This window comes from Oncorhynchus mykiss, chromosome 18 (genome assembly GCF_013265735.2).
Source record: "Oncorhynchus mykiss isolate Arlee chromosome 18, USDA_OmykA_1.1, whole genome shotgun sequence".
NCBI classification, from domain to species: Eukaryota; Metazoa; Chordata; class Actinopteri; order Salmoniformes; family Salmonidae; genus Oncorhynchus; species Oncorhynchus mykiss.
Window position 1 is genome coordinate 31677427 of NC_048582.1, and position 19684 is coordinate 31697110.

General features: G+C 39.9%; 2 protein-coding genes across 3 annotated transcripts in view; one reads left to right on the top strand and one right to left on the bottom strand.

Annotated features, from left to right (window-relative positions):
• The window catches only part of LOC110496011 (small conductance calcium-activated potassium channel protein 1), a 38320-nt gene extending 18949 nt beyond the window's left edge, over positions 1–19371 (top strand). The window contains exons 6-10 of one of the 2 annotated variants that reach the window (XM_021571623.2): positions 3698–3808; positions 4048–4175; positions 4420–4489; positions 4625–4849; positions 18689–19371. In XM_021571623.2, coding sequence (XP_021427298.1) covers positions 3698–3808; positions 4048–4175; positions 4420–4489; positions 4625–4849 — 534 coding nt within the window. In that variant the 3' untranslated portion in view covers positions 18689–19371. The remainder of the gene's footprint in view (positions 1–3697; positions 3809–4047; positions 4176–4419; positions 4490–4624; positions 4850–18688) is intronic. The other variant, XM_021571624.2, reaches the window with a different exon arrangement.
• Positions 7414–15307, bottom strand: LOC100136047 (40S ribosomal protein S27). Its single transcript, XM_021571625.2, has 4 exons — positions 15205–15307; positions 14366–14474; positions 9945–10055; positions 7414–8518 (listed from the first exon to the last, which is right to left on the bottom strand). Exons 1-4 carry the CDS (start codon positions 15208–15210, stop codon positions 8490–8492), a joined length of 255 nt encoding a protein of 84 aa, XP_021427300.1. The 5' UTR covers positions 15211–15307; the 3' UTR covers positions 7414–8489.
• Positions 19372–19684: the final 313 nt, after the last annotated feature.

Below are 19684 nucleotides of genomic sequence, written 5' to 3' on the forward strand. Positions count from 1 at the left end.
TTGAATCATGACGTCAGTGATCTTACTAGAAAGAGGCCCAAGTTCCAAAATTGGAATTCCGAGTTGGATGACCGTTGAAAATGTATTTTCCCAGTCAGAGCCAGTTTTTTCCCCGAGTCCCAGTTACCTTAAACCCACTAAGTCTGAGATTTCCTAGTTCCTAGTTTCCAGTTGTTTTGATCGCGGCAGAAGTCATGCTGGATTGACAGCATGGCCAATGGATTCAACCTTTTCTGGCCCATGGTGTTGCGTGTGAATGTTTATCCTTTTAAGCTTGGAAAAGAGATACTTTCAGACATATGTTTTAAATCCTTAAACCCAGACTTGGACCACACACCCTCTCCACTGAATAACAGGCAGAGGAAGCAAAATAATGATTGTTGTGTAATGTTTATGTCCAATGGCAGTTGAGCACCGATACGTTTTATAATTTCTCTTCATATGACAAGGATTGAAAAAGATTTGCCAGGAGATTGTCGACGTGATTCATGATGATTGACATGATCAGTCCAAAGCTATGGTAGACACAACGTGATTTTGCATAATTTTATCTGTGTCCAACAACCTTTAGCATTCTTGGATGGACACTTCTATGGCAGCACCCAAGGGGGCTTGAACTGCCAAGCTCTCCCTGTAGATTCTGCAGTGACATAGTGTCCCCATGAGTTACCAAACACTGAACCAATCACAGTGCAACTAAAGAAGATTACCAACGCCTATGGTCTGTATTTTCCGCTGGATGCCCCTCCACCACAGAAAGCCCTGAGCTAGGCTGAAAAACCTGCATTTTGGAACTGCCTTACTCAAGAAAGCAAGTAAGAAACCATGTTTGTATGCAACTTTATTCACTCAATAAATTTGTTTTTACATTGTTTGCAAACTGACATGTGACACAAATTAATGCCAATATAACATGCAAAACAGGCAACAAACCTATAGCTAAACAGGTGTACCCTGAATGACAGGTCTCACCTGGCCAAGTTGGTTGTTGATCATTGCTAGATGCCATTTTCAAGTATTTTTAGTCAAACCTGTAATTAGGCCACTCAGGAACATTCAATGTCGTACTGGTATGCAACTCCAGTGTATATTTGGCCATGTGTTTTAGGTTATTGTCCTGCTGAAAGGTGCATTTGTCTCCCAGTGTCTGTTGGAAAGCAGACTGAACCAGGTTTTCCTCTAGGATTTTGCCTTTACTTAGCTCTATTCCGTTTCTTTTTATTCTAAAAAAACTCCCTAGTCCTTGCCGATGACAACCATACCCATAACATGATACAGCCACCACCATGCTTGAAACATAACACTTTGGATTCAGGACATAAAGTTAATTTCTTTGCCACATATTTTGCTGTTTTACTTTAGTGCCTTGTTGCAAACAGGATGCATGTTTTGGAATATTTTTTATTCTGTACAGGCTTCCTTCTTTTAATGCTGTCATTTAGGTTAGTGTTGTGGAGTAAGTACAATATTGTTGCTCCGTCCTCTGTAACTGTTTTAAAGTCACCATTGGCCTCGTGGTGAAATCCCTAAGCGGTTTCCTTCCTCTCCGGCAATTGAGTTAGGAAGTATTTTTGTAGTGACTGGGTGTATTGATACACCATCAAAAGTTTATTTAATAATTTCACCATGCTCAAAGGGATATTTAATGTCTGCTTTTGTCTTTTTTACCCATCTACTAATAGGTGCCCTTCTTTGCGAAGCACTGGAAAACCTCCCTTGTCTTTGTGGTTGAATCTGTGTTTGAAATTTACTGCTTGACTCAGTGACCTTACAGATATTTGTATGTGTGGGGTAGAGATGAGGTAGTCATTAAAACGCTACGAGTACATTTTTACTCCTGAACTTATTTACGTTTGCCATAACAAAGTTGACTCAAGACATTAAAGCTTTTCATTTTGTATTACTTTTTAAACATTTCTAGAAACATAATTCCACTTTGACATTATGGGGTATTGTGTGTAGGTCAGTGATACAAAATGTCAATTTATTTCATTTAAAATTCAGGCTGTAACAACAAAATGTGAAAAAAAATCAAGGGGTGTGAATACTTTCTGAAAGCACTGTAATTGTGGTCATTAGCACAGTCTTCTTTTCCAATGCAGCCGTTTTTATCTCAATATCAAATAATTTCTGTGTAACAATTAAGTACCTTACTGTGATTGTTTTCAATTAAAATTGTCAAAAATAGCTTTTTAGGGGAGGGGGAACTGATAACTAGCTGTCATTGGCAGAGCATTTTGGAACTCCTTTTGTATTGGTCTATTAACTAATTCACCAGGCAGGCCAAAAGTCCATCCCACCAAAGCAGGCTGAAATTTCAGGCGGTCTTTTCAAACAGCTCTGTCATCAGTCTTTTTTATTTAATAACACATTTTTACAGTAACCCTCCAAAAAGTTATTCATAAACCTTTTTAATTTCCATGTGTACTAGGAAGAAGCTAATTGTTTGTTTCTTGGGCTTCAGGAATGTGACTGAAAAAGTTCCTCAGGCCAGAAAAAGTATAAGGGGAACAAATTCCTTGGTCAAGGATACGACAGTGCAAATGCAATTAGGGGACCTTAGTCTGATTCAAAAGCGCATATCAGACCGAGAGCCTAATGCTTCTTAGTTAGTTCTTTAAGAGTTCTAGTTTAGAAGCGACAGTTACAGGGATGGTATAACAGCCTGATTGCCGTAAAAACATTAGGGAAACTGGGCAGAAAGCAAATGCTGATTCAAATACAGCAGTTCTGCAAAATCTTTCATTTAGCCTCTCATTCTCCTTAATTGCCGGCCTCAACACGTTACGGAAAGAGAATAACTGTATAGGAAGCTCTGGGGACAGATCATCTGGATACTGAACAGACAATAAATTGGTAGATACAGATTATCATCTTGAGTGTTTGAGGGCTTGAACAAAATAAGTGTTTTGTTTATACTGGTGAACCAGCGTTGAGTTGTGTGATTGCAATATCAACAGTCCCTTATCTCTGATATATCTTGGCGTGCCTCATTCAAGACTAAGTTTAAATTGTGTTCAGGGCAATTTTTTCCCCATTGTTAGGCTATTTGATGTGTAATTCTTATAAAAAGTTTATAAATATAAGCTAAATACAGTATATAGGTATAGCTATTACACTGCAGAATTAAACACAAACTAGTAAACTAGTGTTTTGAAGGTGGACTGACTATTATTTGGCATTAAGACTGGTTTTACGCACAACAACTTTATCCAAGCTCGGAGATAGCGCAAGGACGGCTTATGTCATGCAGGTTCAGGTAGCCTATACAGGACAGTAGTTGTATATTTAAAAAAAGGAAAAACATGAATTGGTAGCTGATTAGTATACTGTTGCATTAAATATATTTAATTTACAACTTCAATTACTGAATAAGTAATTCAATTATTGCCACCAGCCAGCAGTCTAACATTGTGAATTTATGACCAAATAGGCCGACCAATAAACATTTATCAATGAGCTAAAGCAATGCTATACATGCCCTGGCACCACAGAAAGCCTATCATCGATTCAATAGGCATGCAGCCGCATAGACCTTGCAGACGTCCAGAGAAAATGTGTTACTCCAGTGAGGGCAGTATCATAATTTCACAGTATTATTCCAACCTCCTAATATGGAAATAAATTTGACTGCACTGGGCCTTTAACCTTTGTTTATTTCTCTTTCACACACGTGCGCACAAACACACATACACAGGGGGCTGGTTGCACAGTGCTGGTGGTTGCTGTGGTTGCCAGGAAACTGGAGCTGACTAGGGCAGAGAAACATGTCCACAACTTCATGATGGACTCCCACTTTACAAAAGGGGTAAAACTCACCTGATTTAACACGTGACTGTATTCAATAGTGGTCTTTGGAACCTTGACTTAACATGTGATGTGAGATTGAGTCAATGGTGGCCTGTAGTTGTATGAATCATGGCACCATGTTCCCTATATAACAGTGCACCGATCTAAAGTAATACACTACGTAGGGAATATGGAGCCATTTGGGACACATCCATAGAAAACTGAGTGTTGGACGAGGAAACAATTGTTCTCTTCCAGATAAAAATTGCTGCAGCAAATGTACTGAGAGAGACTTGGATGATCTACAAACACACCAAGCTTGCCAGGAAGAGAGACCACTGCAGAGTACGCATGCACCAGAGGAAGCTGCTACTCGCCATCCACCAGTAAGGCACCAATCAGAACACACTTCCCCAAGTAACCCACCAATCAGCTTAGATATTCCCCTGAGATATCGATACGGTCACACATTACATCACATGCCCAGGTGTTACAACTCTAGAACTTGTGAAACCCCAACTGTAATATAGAACTGTAGAAATGGTCATTCTCTGGTTATCATGAATTATATTTTCAATTTGTTGTACCTGTCCTGTGATTATTTCTGAATGTTAAATGTCTTCTCCCCAGGCTGCGTGATGTGAAGATGGAGAGGAGGAAGTTGGCTGACCAGGCCAACACGCTTGTGGATCTCTGCAAGGTGGGACGGGCAGTCACCCCATAGGTTAATCCGCTACTGTTGCAACCAATATTCTAGAGAAAGTAGCAATCAACTTTCTAAATGTTCTCATTGTCCCCTCATTCTTGGACCACTCTGCACCTCTTTCCCATGTAGATGCAGAATCTGATGTATGACATGCTGTCCGAGGTGAGTGGATTACGAGGGGACCTGGAAACACACATAAACAGTCTGCAGCAGAATGTGGAGGAGCTGAGACAAGGCTTCAGGACCCTGATACCCCTCCTCTCCAGCACCCTCTCCACACAGAACTCTTCCATCCGCCACCTGCTAAGGGAGAGGGAAGAGCAGGCAGACACGGAGAATGGGAGGGCAGGATAGGTAAGATAGCAAGAAAATGGCAGGTATGAGTTGTGCATCATCACGGGAAGAGGTAGAGAGTGATGAGGAACAGTTGGGATCAGGATAATTATGGGATTTAGGTCAGGCTAGAATGAAATTAGATTAATTTTAGGCAGGAAATAAGGCTACATCAGGGATGCAAACTGGTGAGGGCCCAAACTGGTAACATTCTTTTTTGCACTGAAACATGTAATAAAAAAAATTAAAAGGTTAAAATGCAGGTTCTATCTAATTAAACAAAGAATATGATCTAAATGATCAGTCTATGTGTGTAAAATAGTGGTTAATGTGAACCTAACAACTAAACAAATGTAAAGAAAGCAATCCAATGTTATTTGTTGCCTAGACTTTACTGCAAATTACACTTGAGAAAAACAACACACTAATATTGCAGTTAGCCATGAAAGCCTTTATAACAGAACGCTTGTGACCACAAACAGACATCTAAATATTTCACTTGGGGAAAAAAAAACATATTTATGTAGAAATAGAATGAAACAAACAGGCGCAAGGCTACATGTGTGCAAAAATAACGTTCACTGAGTAAAACATGTAATAATCCCCCCTCACACATGTTACTATCAAATTCAAAACATCAAAAGCCATATATTTGGGCTACACTGCATTGTACACTTTCTGCCTGTGGACATTTCTTCTACAATGTCCCAGTAGAGCATGATACCCTTTGTTGGCATAACTGATCTCTTTCAGGCAGAGTTCACCTGGCATAACCCTTTTTATCAACTGTATTGAAACAGTGAGAAAGAGGGAAAGTGTGTGGTGTTTCTTTCACCTTTATAGTGGCTTCCAGTTTAAGCCAGGCCCAGCTCCAGCTACACTTGTTTAACAAGCAACGTCTCATTTTCACCTAATTCTCTTATTCTGAAAATGAATCACATACTGTAAAGAGAAAACATTAGTTCACAGATAACTTTAGTAGTTAGCTAGTTAACATGTCACACAGATTGTCGGGGTCCAGTAAGCAACTAACACGTTATAACTTGAGGAACGGCAAGCAGTCGTATAATGTTACCAGTTAATATTATAGCGAATTGGTTTGGTTACTAACTTTAAGCTCATCTGATGTAACGTTAGCTATTTTCACACCATGAAGCTAGCAAGATACTTAACCATGTTAACAGTATTTGTTCCACCACACTTTCTCCCTCACCTCAAACTTTCCAAATACCAGTTGTTTTCGGTTACAGCTCATGAAGTATGCTTCATCACCGTCTCACCGACCTCTTAGCTATCGTTCAGGGGACGAGCTGTTGTAAGTTAATTGGTAAACTGCCTTTCCACTCTCCCGCGGTCTTTCCAGAGCGCGCTGACGTTGTAACTAGCCAATCTCTTCAGCCGCGTGCTGCATTGTTATGTGAACTCTTGGTTGAGCCTTAGAGACAGACATTATTGTGGTCAGGTTTCTCACCTACCTCTTATCTATCGTTCAGGGGACGGACGGGCTGTTGTAAATTAATTGCCTTTCAACTCTCCCGCGGTCTTTCCAGAGCGCGCTGATGCTGTAACTAGCCAATCTCTTCAGTCGCGTGCTGCATGTGAACGCTTGGCTGAGCCTTGGATACGCGCATCACTAGTTCGCTTACAACCAGTAGTCATCCAAAGCTCCCCCACCCGCCCAAACTTTTCATCGGATCTACACGAACCACGTAGGTCACCTATTTTTGATTCAAACGGCGAATTTCGCCAAAAGGTGACTCGTTTGCATCACTGGGCTACATACCATTTTATGGGTGTAACATTTTTATGCAATTTCATAAGAGTAACTAAATAAAGCAACACATGGATGGAATTTAACTGTAGAATGCATATTTCACCCATTTTGGAAATCTTTCAACAAAAAACACTACTCTTGATTGCAACATTATCCGAATAACAATTCAAGTGTATATTGTTTTGTTAGCCAGCATGTGCACGGAGTGTCTACTAATAGGTTGTAAATATATTTTCCAGAGCTTCATAATTGTAATTATGAAAAATGTATTCAGTTGTAATTTCACAGTAAGTGAAAGGTACGTTTCCGTATTATCTCCAAATATCTGCTTTTTACTGAAAATCGTTCAAAAGAACTGGGAAATCAGGGGGGGTCATTTTGAACGGTCAGCAAACTCAGAATTCCAAGTCGGAAACTCTGGCATCTTTCTAGAGCTCAGACACGTCATGTAGTCTTAAAGTACAAAGTTATTTTCAAAACATTGCAATGAGTTTCTAGCCCAAGGGAGGGTGTTTTCTTGCTCCCCACTTCACCACAAATCTCAGTTGGAAAATCAGTTCTTAAAATGGCTTAACGTTTGATTTCATCAGGTAGAACTTGGCATTTATTTCTACAAAACTTAGAAATGTGCCATTTTCACATTGACACTTGTGCTGGATAATGAAAAGTGGTGGAGCTTCCCTTTAAGTAGCCCATGACAAATTGTTAGTTGATATTTTCTTTAAATTAAACACTCACCAAATTGTAACTGGCTATGACAAATAGCCCAAATGGGTAATTATCACAAAACTAACATTTGACACCAAAAATGATCAAGTGTAATTTCACAAAATTGTCATAGATCACTGAGATTAGGATCTGTACTTGCCCATTTCCTTTATCAGATTATGCAGTTGACAATTTCCACAACTTTCTAATTACCGCAACAGTTTGTCCAATAAAAGTAAACAAATCCATTTCCGATAGAACATTGTTCCCCCTGTGAAAAGACCAGAATTAAACTGAAAATACAAATATCGAAATTTAAATTACACAATAAAATTCACATCACTCTTTCCTAATTGGAGCTTTTCTTGCCGTTTCAGTATTGAGAAGGCCAAGTTGGTTAAAGGGGTTGTTTGAAAATAAGAACCTCATTCTGAAGGCGTACAAGCAAATACATGTACTTGTGCTCATCTAAGGACTACTCCTCTTGATCATGCATCATATGTGTTTAAACACTTAACTGATTTTAAACTTCCTGTAAAAACTCCAAAGTGAGATGCATGTTGACAGACATTGTTTAATGTATACTTATACTAGTTTATCGTTTTGTTATTTATGGACAAACTACAGCAGTTTTATTCAAAGAAATTATGTTTTTCTAAAGTAAAATGGTATTAAATGACTCGAAGTTAATCCAAAAAAGGTAATGAAAACTGAAAATGTACAAAATTCAGGTGAGAACGTACAATTTAAAATAAGACACTTGGCCAAAAATGTTGACCGTAGTCCTCATAATCATAGTTGATTTTTGCAAACACATGGTTTTGTAACACAATTTGCTACAGACATGTATAAAAATAAACTGGTTTCATGTGAATTACCCAACTGATGTAGATAAAAACATTTCAATCCCAATTTAGGCAAATATTGAAAAGGAAACAAAAAAGTACAAACCACCCATTCTTTAGCCAAAACAATTGTATTAAAAAAGATTGGGTTGAAGAGTTCAGTTACTAAAAACAAAGTGGACTATCACATTGAATGAGTAATCCCTTCTGGTGTCCAGGCGTCATGAGCACTTCTGGATCAATCTTTCTTGGGTGCTGTATCGAGGCTGGAGTCGCTGAAATCAACATGTCCAACCCCTCCTCTTACATTTTTACCGGGGCATCAGAAGTACAACTAATGCTGCTTCCTCCTGAATGAGCACCCTGAAGGAAAGAGAAAATGACAGAGTCAGGCCACTAAGAAACTGAGGAGAGTTGCGGGGAGCAATGTGAAACCAAAATGAACATTTATAGCACTTAGTGCTAAACTGTCAGATTGAATGGCACTAAAAGCTTTCACTGCCAAAACAATAATTTCAAATCTTCTAAGTCTATAGTAAGGTTACGCAATTTTTGAATGGAATAGTTCAACATGATTGTGTTCAGGTGCTGGGCCTCACGAGTGGGGCAGCGGTCTGAGGAGTCACTACAGACCCGGGTTCGATCCCAGGCTGTGTCACAGCCAGCCGTGAACCAAGACCCACGAGGCGGCGCACAATTGTCCCAGCGTCATCCGGGTTAGGGGAGGGTTGGTGCGGTTGGCTTCCGGGTTAAGCGAGCAGTGTGTCAAGAAGCAATGTGGCTTGGCAGGGTCGTGTTTCGGAGGACGCATAGCTCTCAACCGTCGCCTCTCCCAAGTCCGTGAAGTTGCAGTGATGGGACAAAACTGTAACTACCAATTGGATATGACGAAATAAAGGGGGTATTAAAGTTAAAAATGTTATCTAATATACCTTTTTTAAATGATCGTGTTAAAGTGCTTTTAAAGTCAGAAAAATTCTTCAACCAATACGATTCAAGCTAGCTAACGTTGCTAATAATACAGTTAGCTAGCTTGCTTAACATTGACAATGTTCAAATTAGCTACATTATCCACATTAATACGTTTGTAAAAAACTACTTTGTCATCATCTTTTGGTTGAAAGGGTGCGAGGTCAGGGATGAAACATCACAACTCAGGTAACATTTTCTCTGTTCCCCACTTGTAATAACGACTTGGAGGACCACTCAAGTGAAACTTTCCAGTCGGAACTCAAACTTCCAATAACTCTGATTGCACATGAAGGCCCTTAACTACATAAATAAATAAGACATTGCTGCTGTACCTAAAACTGCTGGAGACAACCCTCCACCCCCCCAAAGACATTAAATTATTTAAGAGACTGTCCTCTCCAACTTGAGTTGGAAAATAAGGCAGATGGGTGGCGGGCGGGTTGAATGAGGTAAAAACAATGCAGTAAAATCCATAATTGTGAGATTAATATCTATAGGCAGACCTTTAGTTTTTTTTCCAATATTTTTTATCTGGAATTAGTGTATAAGCCTAAACTTTAGGGCCTAATTTTACACGCGCCAACTTGCCAAATGCTTTTCGAAACATGGGAATAAAAAGTTTTTTTTTTTTTTTAATCGACCCACCGAAGCAAAAAAAGGACAAAAGGGAACCAACTGTAGAGCACATTTTCTATATTTGCAGGTTAGGGTTGTGTGCAGCCTTCAGATTTTCTAACAGATCGGGCAGTTACAGACATGTTATTAGCAATTGCTAGTGGGTGCAGGTGAACCCACACAAAATTATGAGACTACTGACCCTCTGTGAGACGTGCTTTGCCTCCAGTGGGCTGACACAGAACTGTGGAGCAACCCACACACAGCACAACCGTCTGGGCGTGGCTGAACACCGTTGTGATCTTGTAGCATCCTGACGGAAACAAAAATACAATCATTAAGACACCAGGGCTCTAGACGAGGGCTGTGGTGGTTACATACAATCAGCCGCTGGTGAGTGTCAAGCAAATAACTATCGTCTCATGGTAATTGACCGTTAATTAACAAACATTTAGAATCTCCTGGCTTCCACACGCAGCATACAAGCCACTGATGTAGACCTTTGGAACATCTACATTTTAAGAAGTCTAATAAATCCTTGTAATATTGCCTACACCTTCACAAATCCATTATTTTAGATAGGTCTAAAGAAACATGAAAATGTAGTCTATTTCAAAAGTAATCCATTTCAAATCAACAGAATAGCATACTCCGAGTTGTCCTTGTGTTAGGTCCTAATCTGGCTATGCCATATGGCTGTGGGCTGCACTATTTGTTTAGAATTCTGTGGCATTTTATGGATATTTTCTCCAAAAGATTTGAGGGAGCGCGTACATGAGGCTATTCTGTGTTGAGCAGTTAAAGAAATAGGTACTCCTACAGTGCATTCAGAAAGTATTCAGACCCCTTAACCTTTTTAATTAAAAAAAAGTTAAGAGCCTTATTCTAAAATTGATTAAATAAACATTTTCCATCATTAATCTACACACAATATCCCATAATGACAAAGCAAAAACAGGTTTAGACATTTTTGCAAATGTATTAAATAAAAACATCTTATTTACAAAAGTATTCAGACCCTTTGCTATGAGATTCAAAAGGTGCTTCCCGTTTCCATTGATCATCCTTAATTTTTCTACAACTTGGAGTCCACCTGTGGTAAATTCAATTGATTGGACAGGATTTGGAAAGGCACACACCTGTCTATATAAGGTCCCACAGTTGACAGTGCACATCAGAGCAAAAACCAAACTATGAGGACGAAGGAATTGTCCATAGAGCTCCAAGACAGGATTGTTGAGGTACAGATCTGCGGAAGGGTACCAAAAATGTTCTGCCGCATTTAAGATCTCCATTATTCTTAAAATGGAAGTTTGGAACAACCAAGACTCGTCCTAGAGCTGGCCGCCAGGCCAAACTGAGCAATCCGGGGAGGAAGGCCTTGGCCACTCCTCAGTAAAAAGGCACAACAGCCCACTTGGAGTTTGCCAAGAGGCACCTAAAGGACTGACCACGAGAATAAGATTCTCTGGTCTGATGAAACCAAGATTGAACTCTTTGGCCTGAATGCCAAGCTTCACATCTGGAGGAAACCTAGCACCATCCCTACGGTGAAGCATGGTGGTGAGAGCATCATGCTGTGGGGATGTTTTTCAGCTGCAGGGACTGGGACACTAGTCAGGATCGAGGGAAAGATGAATGGCGCAGAGTAGAGCGATATCCTCTATGAAACCCTGCTCCAGAGCAATCAGGAACTCAGAATGGGGCAAAGGTTCACTTTTCAACAGGACAATGACCCTAACCACACAACCAAGACAACGCAGGAGTAGCCCAACCAGAGCCCAGACTTGAACCCGATCGAACATCTCGGGAGAAAACTAAAAATAGCTGTGCAGCGACACTCCACATCCAACCTGACAGAGCTTGAGAGGATCTGCAGAGAAGAATGGGAGAAACTCCCCAAAGACGTGTGCCAAGCTTGTAGTGCCATACCCAAGAAGACTCAAGGCTGTAATGGCTGCCAAAGGTGCTTCAACAATTTAAAGGGTCGGAATACTTACACTACCGTTCAAAAGTTTGGGATCACTTAGAAATGTCCTTGTTTGAAAGAAAAGCACATTTTTGTCCATTAAGATATCAAATTGATCAGTGTAGACTTTAATGTTGTAAATTACTATTGTAGCTGATAGAATATAATGGAATATCTACATACACGTACAGAGGCCCATTAACAACCATCACTCTTGTGTTCCAATGGCACGTTGTGTTAGCTAATCCAAGTTCATCATTTTAAAAAGGCTAATTGATCATTAGACAAGCCTTTTGAAATTATGTTAGCACTGCTGAAAACTGCTGTTGTTCTGATTAACCTCTTGGTGTTAGGGGGCAGTATTTTCATTTTTGGAAAAAAAACATTCCCGTTTTAAACGGGATATTTTGTCAGGAAAAGATGCTAGAATATGCATATAATTGACAGCTTTGGATAGAAAACACTAACGTTTCCAAAACTGTAAAGATAGTCTGAGTATAACAGAACTGATGTTGCAGGCGAAAGCCTGAGAAAAATCCAATCCGGAAGTGCCCCAGGTTTTGAAAGTGCTGCGTTCCAATGACTCCCTATTCAGCTGTGAATGTACCATCAACGAGCTTGCGCTTTCTACGTATTCCCCAAGGTGTCTACAGCATTGTGACGTAGTTTTACACATTTCTGTTGAAGAATAGCCATAGGCGGCCACATTGCGTAAGTGGTCACATGGTGGCTGCGAGAGAGATTCTCGCGTAAAATACAGAGGTAGCCATTACTCCAATCGGTCAGAGTGAAAAACAAATTGTCCCGACTGATACATTATCAAATAGATATTAGAAAAACACCTTGAGGATGGATTCTAAACAACGTTTGCCATGTTTCTGTCGATATTATGGAGCTAATTTGGAATATTTTTCGGCGTTGTGGTGACCGCAATTTCCGGGCGATTTCTCAGCCAAACGTGAAGAACAAACTGAGCTATTTCGCCTACAAAAACAATCTTTTGGGAAAAAATGAACTTTGGCTATCTACCTGGGAGTCTCGTGAGTGAAATCATCCAAAGTTCATCAAAGGTAAACGATTTAATTTGATTGCTTTTCTGATTTCCGTGACAAGTTTCCCTGCTGCTAGCAAGGCATAATGCTATGCTAGGCTATGATAAACTTACACAAATGCTTGTCTAGCGTTGGCTGTAAAGCATATTTTAAAAATCTGAGATGACAGGGTGATTAACAAAAGGCTAAGCTGTGTTCCAATATATTTCACTTGTGATTTTCATGAATAGGAAGATTTATGTCCGCTGCGTTATGCTAATTAGTGTCAGATGATAACGGTCCCGTTCACGGGATGGGGTGTCACTAGAGGTTAAAGAAGCAATAAAACTGGCCTATTTTAGACTGGTTGAGTATCTGGAGCATCAGCATTTGTGGGTTTGATTACAGGCTCAAAATGGCCAGAAACAAATAGCTTTCTTCTGAAACTCAGTCTATTCTTGTTCTGAGAAATGATGGCTATTCCACGCGAGAAATTGCTAAGAAACTGAAGATCTTGTACAACACTGTACTACTCCCTTCACAGAACAGCGCAAACAGGCTCTAACCAGAATTGAAAGAGTGGGAGGCCCCGGTGCACAACTGAGCAAGAGGACAAGTACATTAGTGTCTAGTTTGAGAAACATACACTCAAGTCCTCAACTGGCAGCTTCATTAATTAGTACCCACAAAACACCAGTCTCAACGTCAACAGTGAAGAGGCGACTCTGGGATGATGGCCTTCTAGGCAGAGTTTCAAAGAAAAAGCCATCTCAGACTGGCTAATAAAAATAAAAGATTAAGACGGGTAAAATAACAGACACTGGACAGAGGAACTCTGCCTAGAAGGCCAGAATCCCAAAGTCAGCCTCTTCAGACTTAAATAGCCATCACTAGCACCTTAGGGGCTGCTGCCCTATATACATAGACTTGAAATCACTGGCCACTTTAATAATGGAACACATTTTGCATCTCATATGTATATACTGTATTCTATTCGAATCTATGCCGCTCCAACATCATCCAAACATTTATATATTCTTAATTCCATTCCTTTAGAAGTGTGTATTGTTGTGAAATTGTTAGATACTACTGCACTGTTGGAGCTAAAAACACAAGCATTTCACTACATCTGCAATAACATGTGTATGTAACCAATCAAATTTGATCACAAGGCCTACTTTTCAGTCAACGTTTAATTGGATATATATATATATCTAACTGAACAAAAACTAATGTGATCAGATACATTTTTCCCCGGGCACCCTAGCGACCAATTCAAAATTGATTTGTCGCACTGCCAAGTCAAAGTGTCGCAAATGCCAGTGTTCTGGTCGCAGTTGAGTCCTGCACACATGTAGTACAATTACATGCCACACTGCATCCTCTGAGACCAGTGTCATTAGTGCCTGTGGTGTATTCACTAGAGCACACAGTAGCAAAAGGACCAAAAACAGGGTTATCTTAATGGACAAATACTGCCAGGTCCCTCCTCGTTTCAGCAAATATGCTTCACAATAAATACACAGTCATAAGTACTGAACTCAATTATGCCACTGAATTCAGAACAGACAAGGTGGCTGATTCAAATGCATAAATGAAATGAAGGAAACAACTGGGACCTACCTGGGCACTTAACATCCATGAAGTAGGAGTTTGGGCTCTGGACAAGACGCTTCTTCTTGTGGCTCCTCTTCTCCTCCTCAGGGGATGGGTGCAACAAGTCTTTTGCGAGCTGCAGGATAGAGTGGACAAGCAAGACTGCTTAGAAAATTACATTTAGTTTGAGTAGATAAGCAATTGTCACTTGTCAGCAGTTGTCCTACAAGTGACAATAAGGCAGTGCATTTAACATTTGTCAATTAATTGACAACCTAATCCAGAGCAAACTATGAATGATATCGACATGCAGTCAGATAGGTACACAACACATGCGATAGTTTTGCTCACAGCCAGATGAGTTGCACACGAAAGAGAAAATGTCATTAGAACACGGACCTTCCTGCGAGTGATACTTCCCAGGAATTGCAATGAATTTGCAATCTAAAACCTCTCATACTGCCTAGATGTCTTTGACCAATGGTCTTCCCTTTCCTTATGCGAGGAAATAAAATACATGTCACCTGTTATTTGTGTTATACCTGCACTACACTTTCTACGAGATCATTCAATATAGTGGATGCAATTGCACGTATATTCAGCCATATGGTAGCTAGTGTTACATTCTCAGGTTACTCATCTCCATGTTTGCGATATGTACGCCGCCATCTTGTAATCACACTGCGCTACTAATCAGAGCGTAAATGGAATATTATGATCAATACCTCGACACTGACTGGAACGACAGAGCTCAAACACACAACAGTCAAAACACGAATTAATTATGCATTGACTGACTCCAAGATTTTCACCCAAAGCCCCATGTTAACGATAAAAGTGTGATTATGTCAGGCTCGGGTACTCACTGGCATGTTTGCGAAGAAATAGCCGTTGCCTGAAAGAAGGCATGATCGGAAACAAGGGGTTTCTATTGACGCTACTTTGGTGCACGGGCAGGAAGTGAGTGAATTGAATGAGGTTGGTGGACATATTTGTAAGGTCAAAACTAATTTATTGACAGATGTTTTCAATTAAGGTAGATATTAAGCCACCAGGTGTATTTTATTGATCAGACCTCTCTTGAAATGTCATATCCCCAGCCCCATGAATGACAGAATACGTCACAGTCCATAGGCCTAACCTACATAACATTCAAAATAATGATTGTGAGGGATTACACTCATCACAATGAGTGATTGTGACACTGACTGTTCACATACCTAAATATGAACATAGATTTGCTATTTTACTACTAAATCAATGTTCCTTACTGTAAAACATATTACAGCATCCCTGCTGTAAATGTACAGGGATGCTGTAATGTTTTACAGTAAGGAAAATAGTACTGTAAATTATATTACAGCATCTCAGGTGTAAAGAAAAATATCACTATTAAGCTGGCAGCTCTGGTGCCAGTAGAATGCTGTACATTTACAGGGGAAAGTTCTACAGTGTAGGATTCTACAGTGTAGGTAAAAAGACAGGTGACTAGGGGACCTTATTAGCTAACTAATAAAACATTGCTATAGCCTAATACCACAGATTATTTTACAAGACTCAACTTTTTCCTTTCTTTCTGTGGCGCCAAATGTTTGCATACTACTGGTAAAGTGAATAGGTTTAGCTAACACATTATGGGACAATGTTATTTAAATTAAACAAATGGTTAGCGGGGAGAGGCTATAAGGACACTCCTGGCCTGCAAAACACTGACTTATGTCGCAGCTGAGGGCAGAATGAACTCGAATCACACAGGGTTGTGTGACAGCTGGGAGGACTCTCACTGTGTCCCAGTGTTGTTGCCGTTCATGCTCTCCCCGTTGAGTAGTAGACTATAATACCGTGACATCTAGATCGCTACCAATATTAGCTATTTCTTATGTAGGCTGCTTTTCTACTTGAAATATAATCCTTGTAAGGGAAAAAAATGGCCATGTTACTATACCGCTGGCAACACTAAGTGTCATAGGCTACAGCTGCCTAGTGCCCACTGCACCTTAGGTCAGCATAAATACTTTTTCCCCAAAAAATTCTTCATGGAAATCCCCCCCCCCCCCCAGGTCTTCAGGGCTGAGCCCCGGATATTCGGAATGTCTAGTGACGTCCCTGCTTCCAACTCTAACCAAAGCTGCTTGGGGGTAAGGAGGAGGAGGCTAATCCCCAGCATGGGCTCTTGTCAGAGCGGAGACTTCAGCTGGCCCTTCGCTATTTATGGTGCTTTCAAGACCGCTGGGAACTTGGAAAAAGCCATGTCAAAACATAACTTCATTGATCTTCAGGTCAGGAAGTCGGGCCTCTAGAAAGATGCCATTTTGACAAAGCAAATTTGAGGAAAAGGCTCCCGAAATTCTATCAACATATTGATTGTTGTACTCGCGCTGCTAAAACTCTCAAAAATTGTTATACTACCTTCCAGAATGCATATAAGGCCCTCCCCCGCCCTCCATTCGACCACAATTCTATCTTTCTCCTCCCCTCCTATAGGCAGATGCTCAAACAGGAAGCACCCGTGGTGAGGACTATTCAACATTGGTCTTACCAATCGGAATCCACGCTTCTAGATTGTTTTGATCACGCGGACTGGGATATGTTCAGAGAAGCTTGAGAAAATAATATCAACACATATACCGATATGGTGAATGAGTTTATCAGGAAGTGCATAGGATATGTTGTACCCACTGTGACTATTACAAGCCATCAAATAAAGCTGAGCTGCTTGAATTTTTACCCCAGGAGTGGCATGAAGTCACCCAACATCAATGTGAAAGACTGGTGGAGAGCATGCCAAAACACATGAAAGCTGTGATTGAAGATCTGGGTTATTCCACCAAATATTGATTTCGGAACTCTTCATAAGTGTCACAATCATCGTAATAACATTCAGACCAAAGTGCAGCGTGATATGGGTTCCACATGTTTAATGAATCAAACGCACAAAAACAATAACGCGCAACCGCCACGTGACACTATGGTGTGCTTACAGGCAACTACACATAAACAAGATCCCTCAAAACTCAGTGGGGAAATGGCTGCCTAAATATGATCCCCAATCAGAGACAACGATAAACAGCTGCCTCTGATTGGGATCCATACCAGGCCAACATAGAAGTAAACAACCTAGACACACCCCGACCTAACCAAAATAGAGAATAAAAAGGCTCTCTATGGTCAGGGTGTGACAATAAGTTAAAACATTAGTATTGCGTTGTTTAAAAATGAATATTAACTTATTTTCTTTGCATTATTTGAGGTCTGACAACACTGCATCTTTTTTTTGTTATTTTGACCAGTTGTCATTTGTAATTTTCTGCAAAAAAATGCTCTAAATGACAATATTTTTATTTTGAATTTGGGAGAAATGTTGTCAGTAGTTTATAGAATAAAACAAAACATTTCATTTTACCCAAACATATACCTATAAATAGTAAAACCAGAGAAACTGATCATTTTGCAGTGGTCTCGTAATTTTTTCCAGAGCTGTATATACTGTATTGTATTCTATACTACACCACTGACTGTTAAACAGCCATCTCCAGCACATCAGAGGCTGCTGCCTACAGACATAGATTAGGAATCACTGGCCACTTTAATTAAGGAAATGAAACACTAGCCACTTTAATAATGTCTCCGTATCTTGCATTTACTCATCTCATATGTATAAACTGTACTCTATACTATTCTACGGTATCTTAGTCACTTTAATTGTGTGTAATCACCCATCTCATATGTATATACTGTATTCTATATTATGCCACTGTATCTTATCTTAGTCCAATGTTGAATTGAAGATGCAGCTCAGCTAACACAGAGACGGTTGTTAAATGTGCAGGAATAAATTAGTAGATTGTGTGTGTATGTGTGTGTTTACAATATACAATTATTTAGCATCTAGGTGCATAGAGATGGGTTGGCTGACAACGTCACATAAACGATGTGCGCGCTTCTATGGGTCATAAGTCAGCCTGTTGTGATTCTGGATGGTCAGATTGCTAGCAAGAATGACACTGCCATGTGTGGGATTCATAAGTGGCTTATTTCAGCATGTTTCATCATGTTATTGATACCATGTCTTGTTTTGAGGTGTTTTGAGTTTTGACTGATTTCATGTCAATGCAAAATGGCTAAAATTCACTAGCTAGCTAACCAACAACTGTAACAATGTATTTGAAATCACAAGTGGTCATTGTGCAAATGTATTTGTTTTCAATGAACATTGGAGACTAAATATAGCTTTCATGTCAACAATCTAAGTGTGTGTGCGTGCATATATTGCATTTGTGTGTGTTTGTCTGTTCAGAATACTCCATACTGCTACGGCACTGATACTTTGTCGTCTCTGTAATAATATAGGAAATCCAGGAAAGCAGAACATCAGACAGCAAGGAAGAGAGGGGAGCAGACAGGACAGAGCGCGAACACAGGAGAAGATCTAGGGGAGGCCCACACAAGACAAACATGGCATATTCCTCTCAAGCCAGAAGTAGTCCTTGCTAAACATTACCTCTCAAAGAAAGTAAAGATGCCACTTCTGACATGTGCTGTGTATATAAATTGTTAAGCCCTGATATGTTCCTATCACTGAAAGCAATCATACAAGCCGCGCTGACCATTCCAGTTAGCAGCTGTGAGAGGTCTTTCAGTGTATTAAGACGCCTACAAACCTGGTTTAGGAGCCCAATGACCGAAGATAGAATGCATCATGACAATGCATACTAACACGCTGGGAAAGAGTGAAGTCATAGACAGGTTTGCACCTACAGTTTAATTTTGTTTCATTTCTAATCTTGATGGATAGACTAACATCCTGGTACTGTGTTATATAACTCACAAACGTTGTGAATATTTAGTCGGAGAAAGGGTTGCATGCTCGTATGTACATGTGTGTAAAATTGTGAAGTGTTGTTCCTACAGGGGTGTTGGAGGGTGTGTATTTGTTTTTGTATAATTAATTAGGTAGAAATATTGTCCTGTAGCTAATTGACCTTGGAATATGTGATTTATTACCACAAATGCTATAAAATCATTATTTTCAAGCGTGTTTGGTGCCTGCGTTTGTAAATATTATCTGCAAAAGTTGTCCCCTCTGCCCCCACTCTAAATTATAGTACAAGCCTATTGCTAATGTGACTTCATGCAGTTTGTGCCCAAAAAATTACATATTTACCTGATTTGCTTGATATTAATAGTTAACAATTATATACTTAACAAATAGTAAGACATTTCTGTTCTATTAAATGCTGTGTTTCTGTAAAGGGATGGTTTTCACTCTAGCTTCATGCAGCTAATCTGGGTGTATGGTCACTAGAGATGGCTTGAGTTGACAAATGAGTTAAAGACTGCATTCCA

Coding starts and splice junctions, on each gene's coding strand:
- LOC100136047 (XM_021571625.2), bottom strand. Junction 10,056..14,365: donor CATGGATGTTAAGTGCCCAG/GTAGGTCCCAGT, acceptor TGTTTCCGTCAG/GATGCTACAAGATCACAACG. Junction 8,519..9,944: donor CAAAGCACGTCTCACAGAGG/GTCAGTAGTCTC, acceptor TCTTTCCTTCAG/GGTGCTCATTCAGGAGGAAG.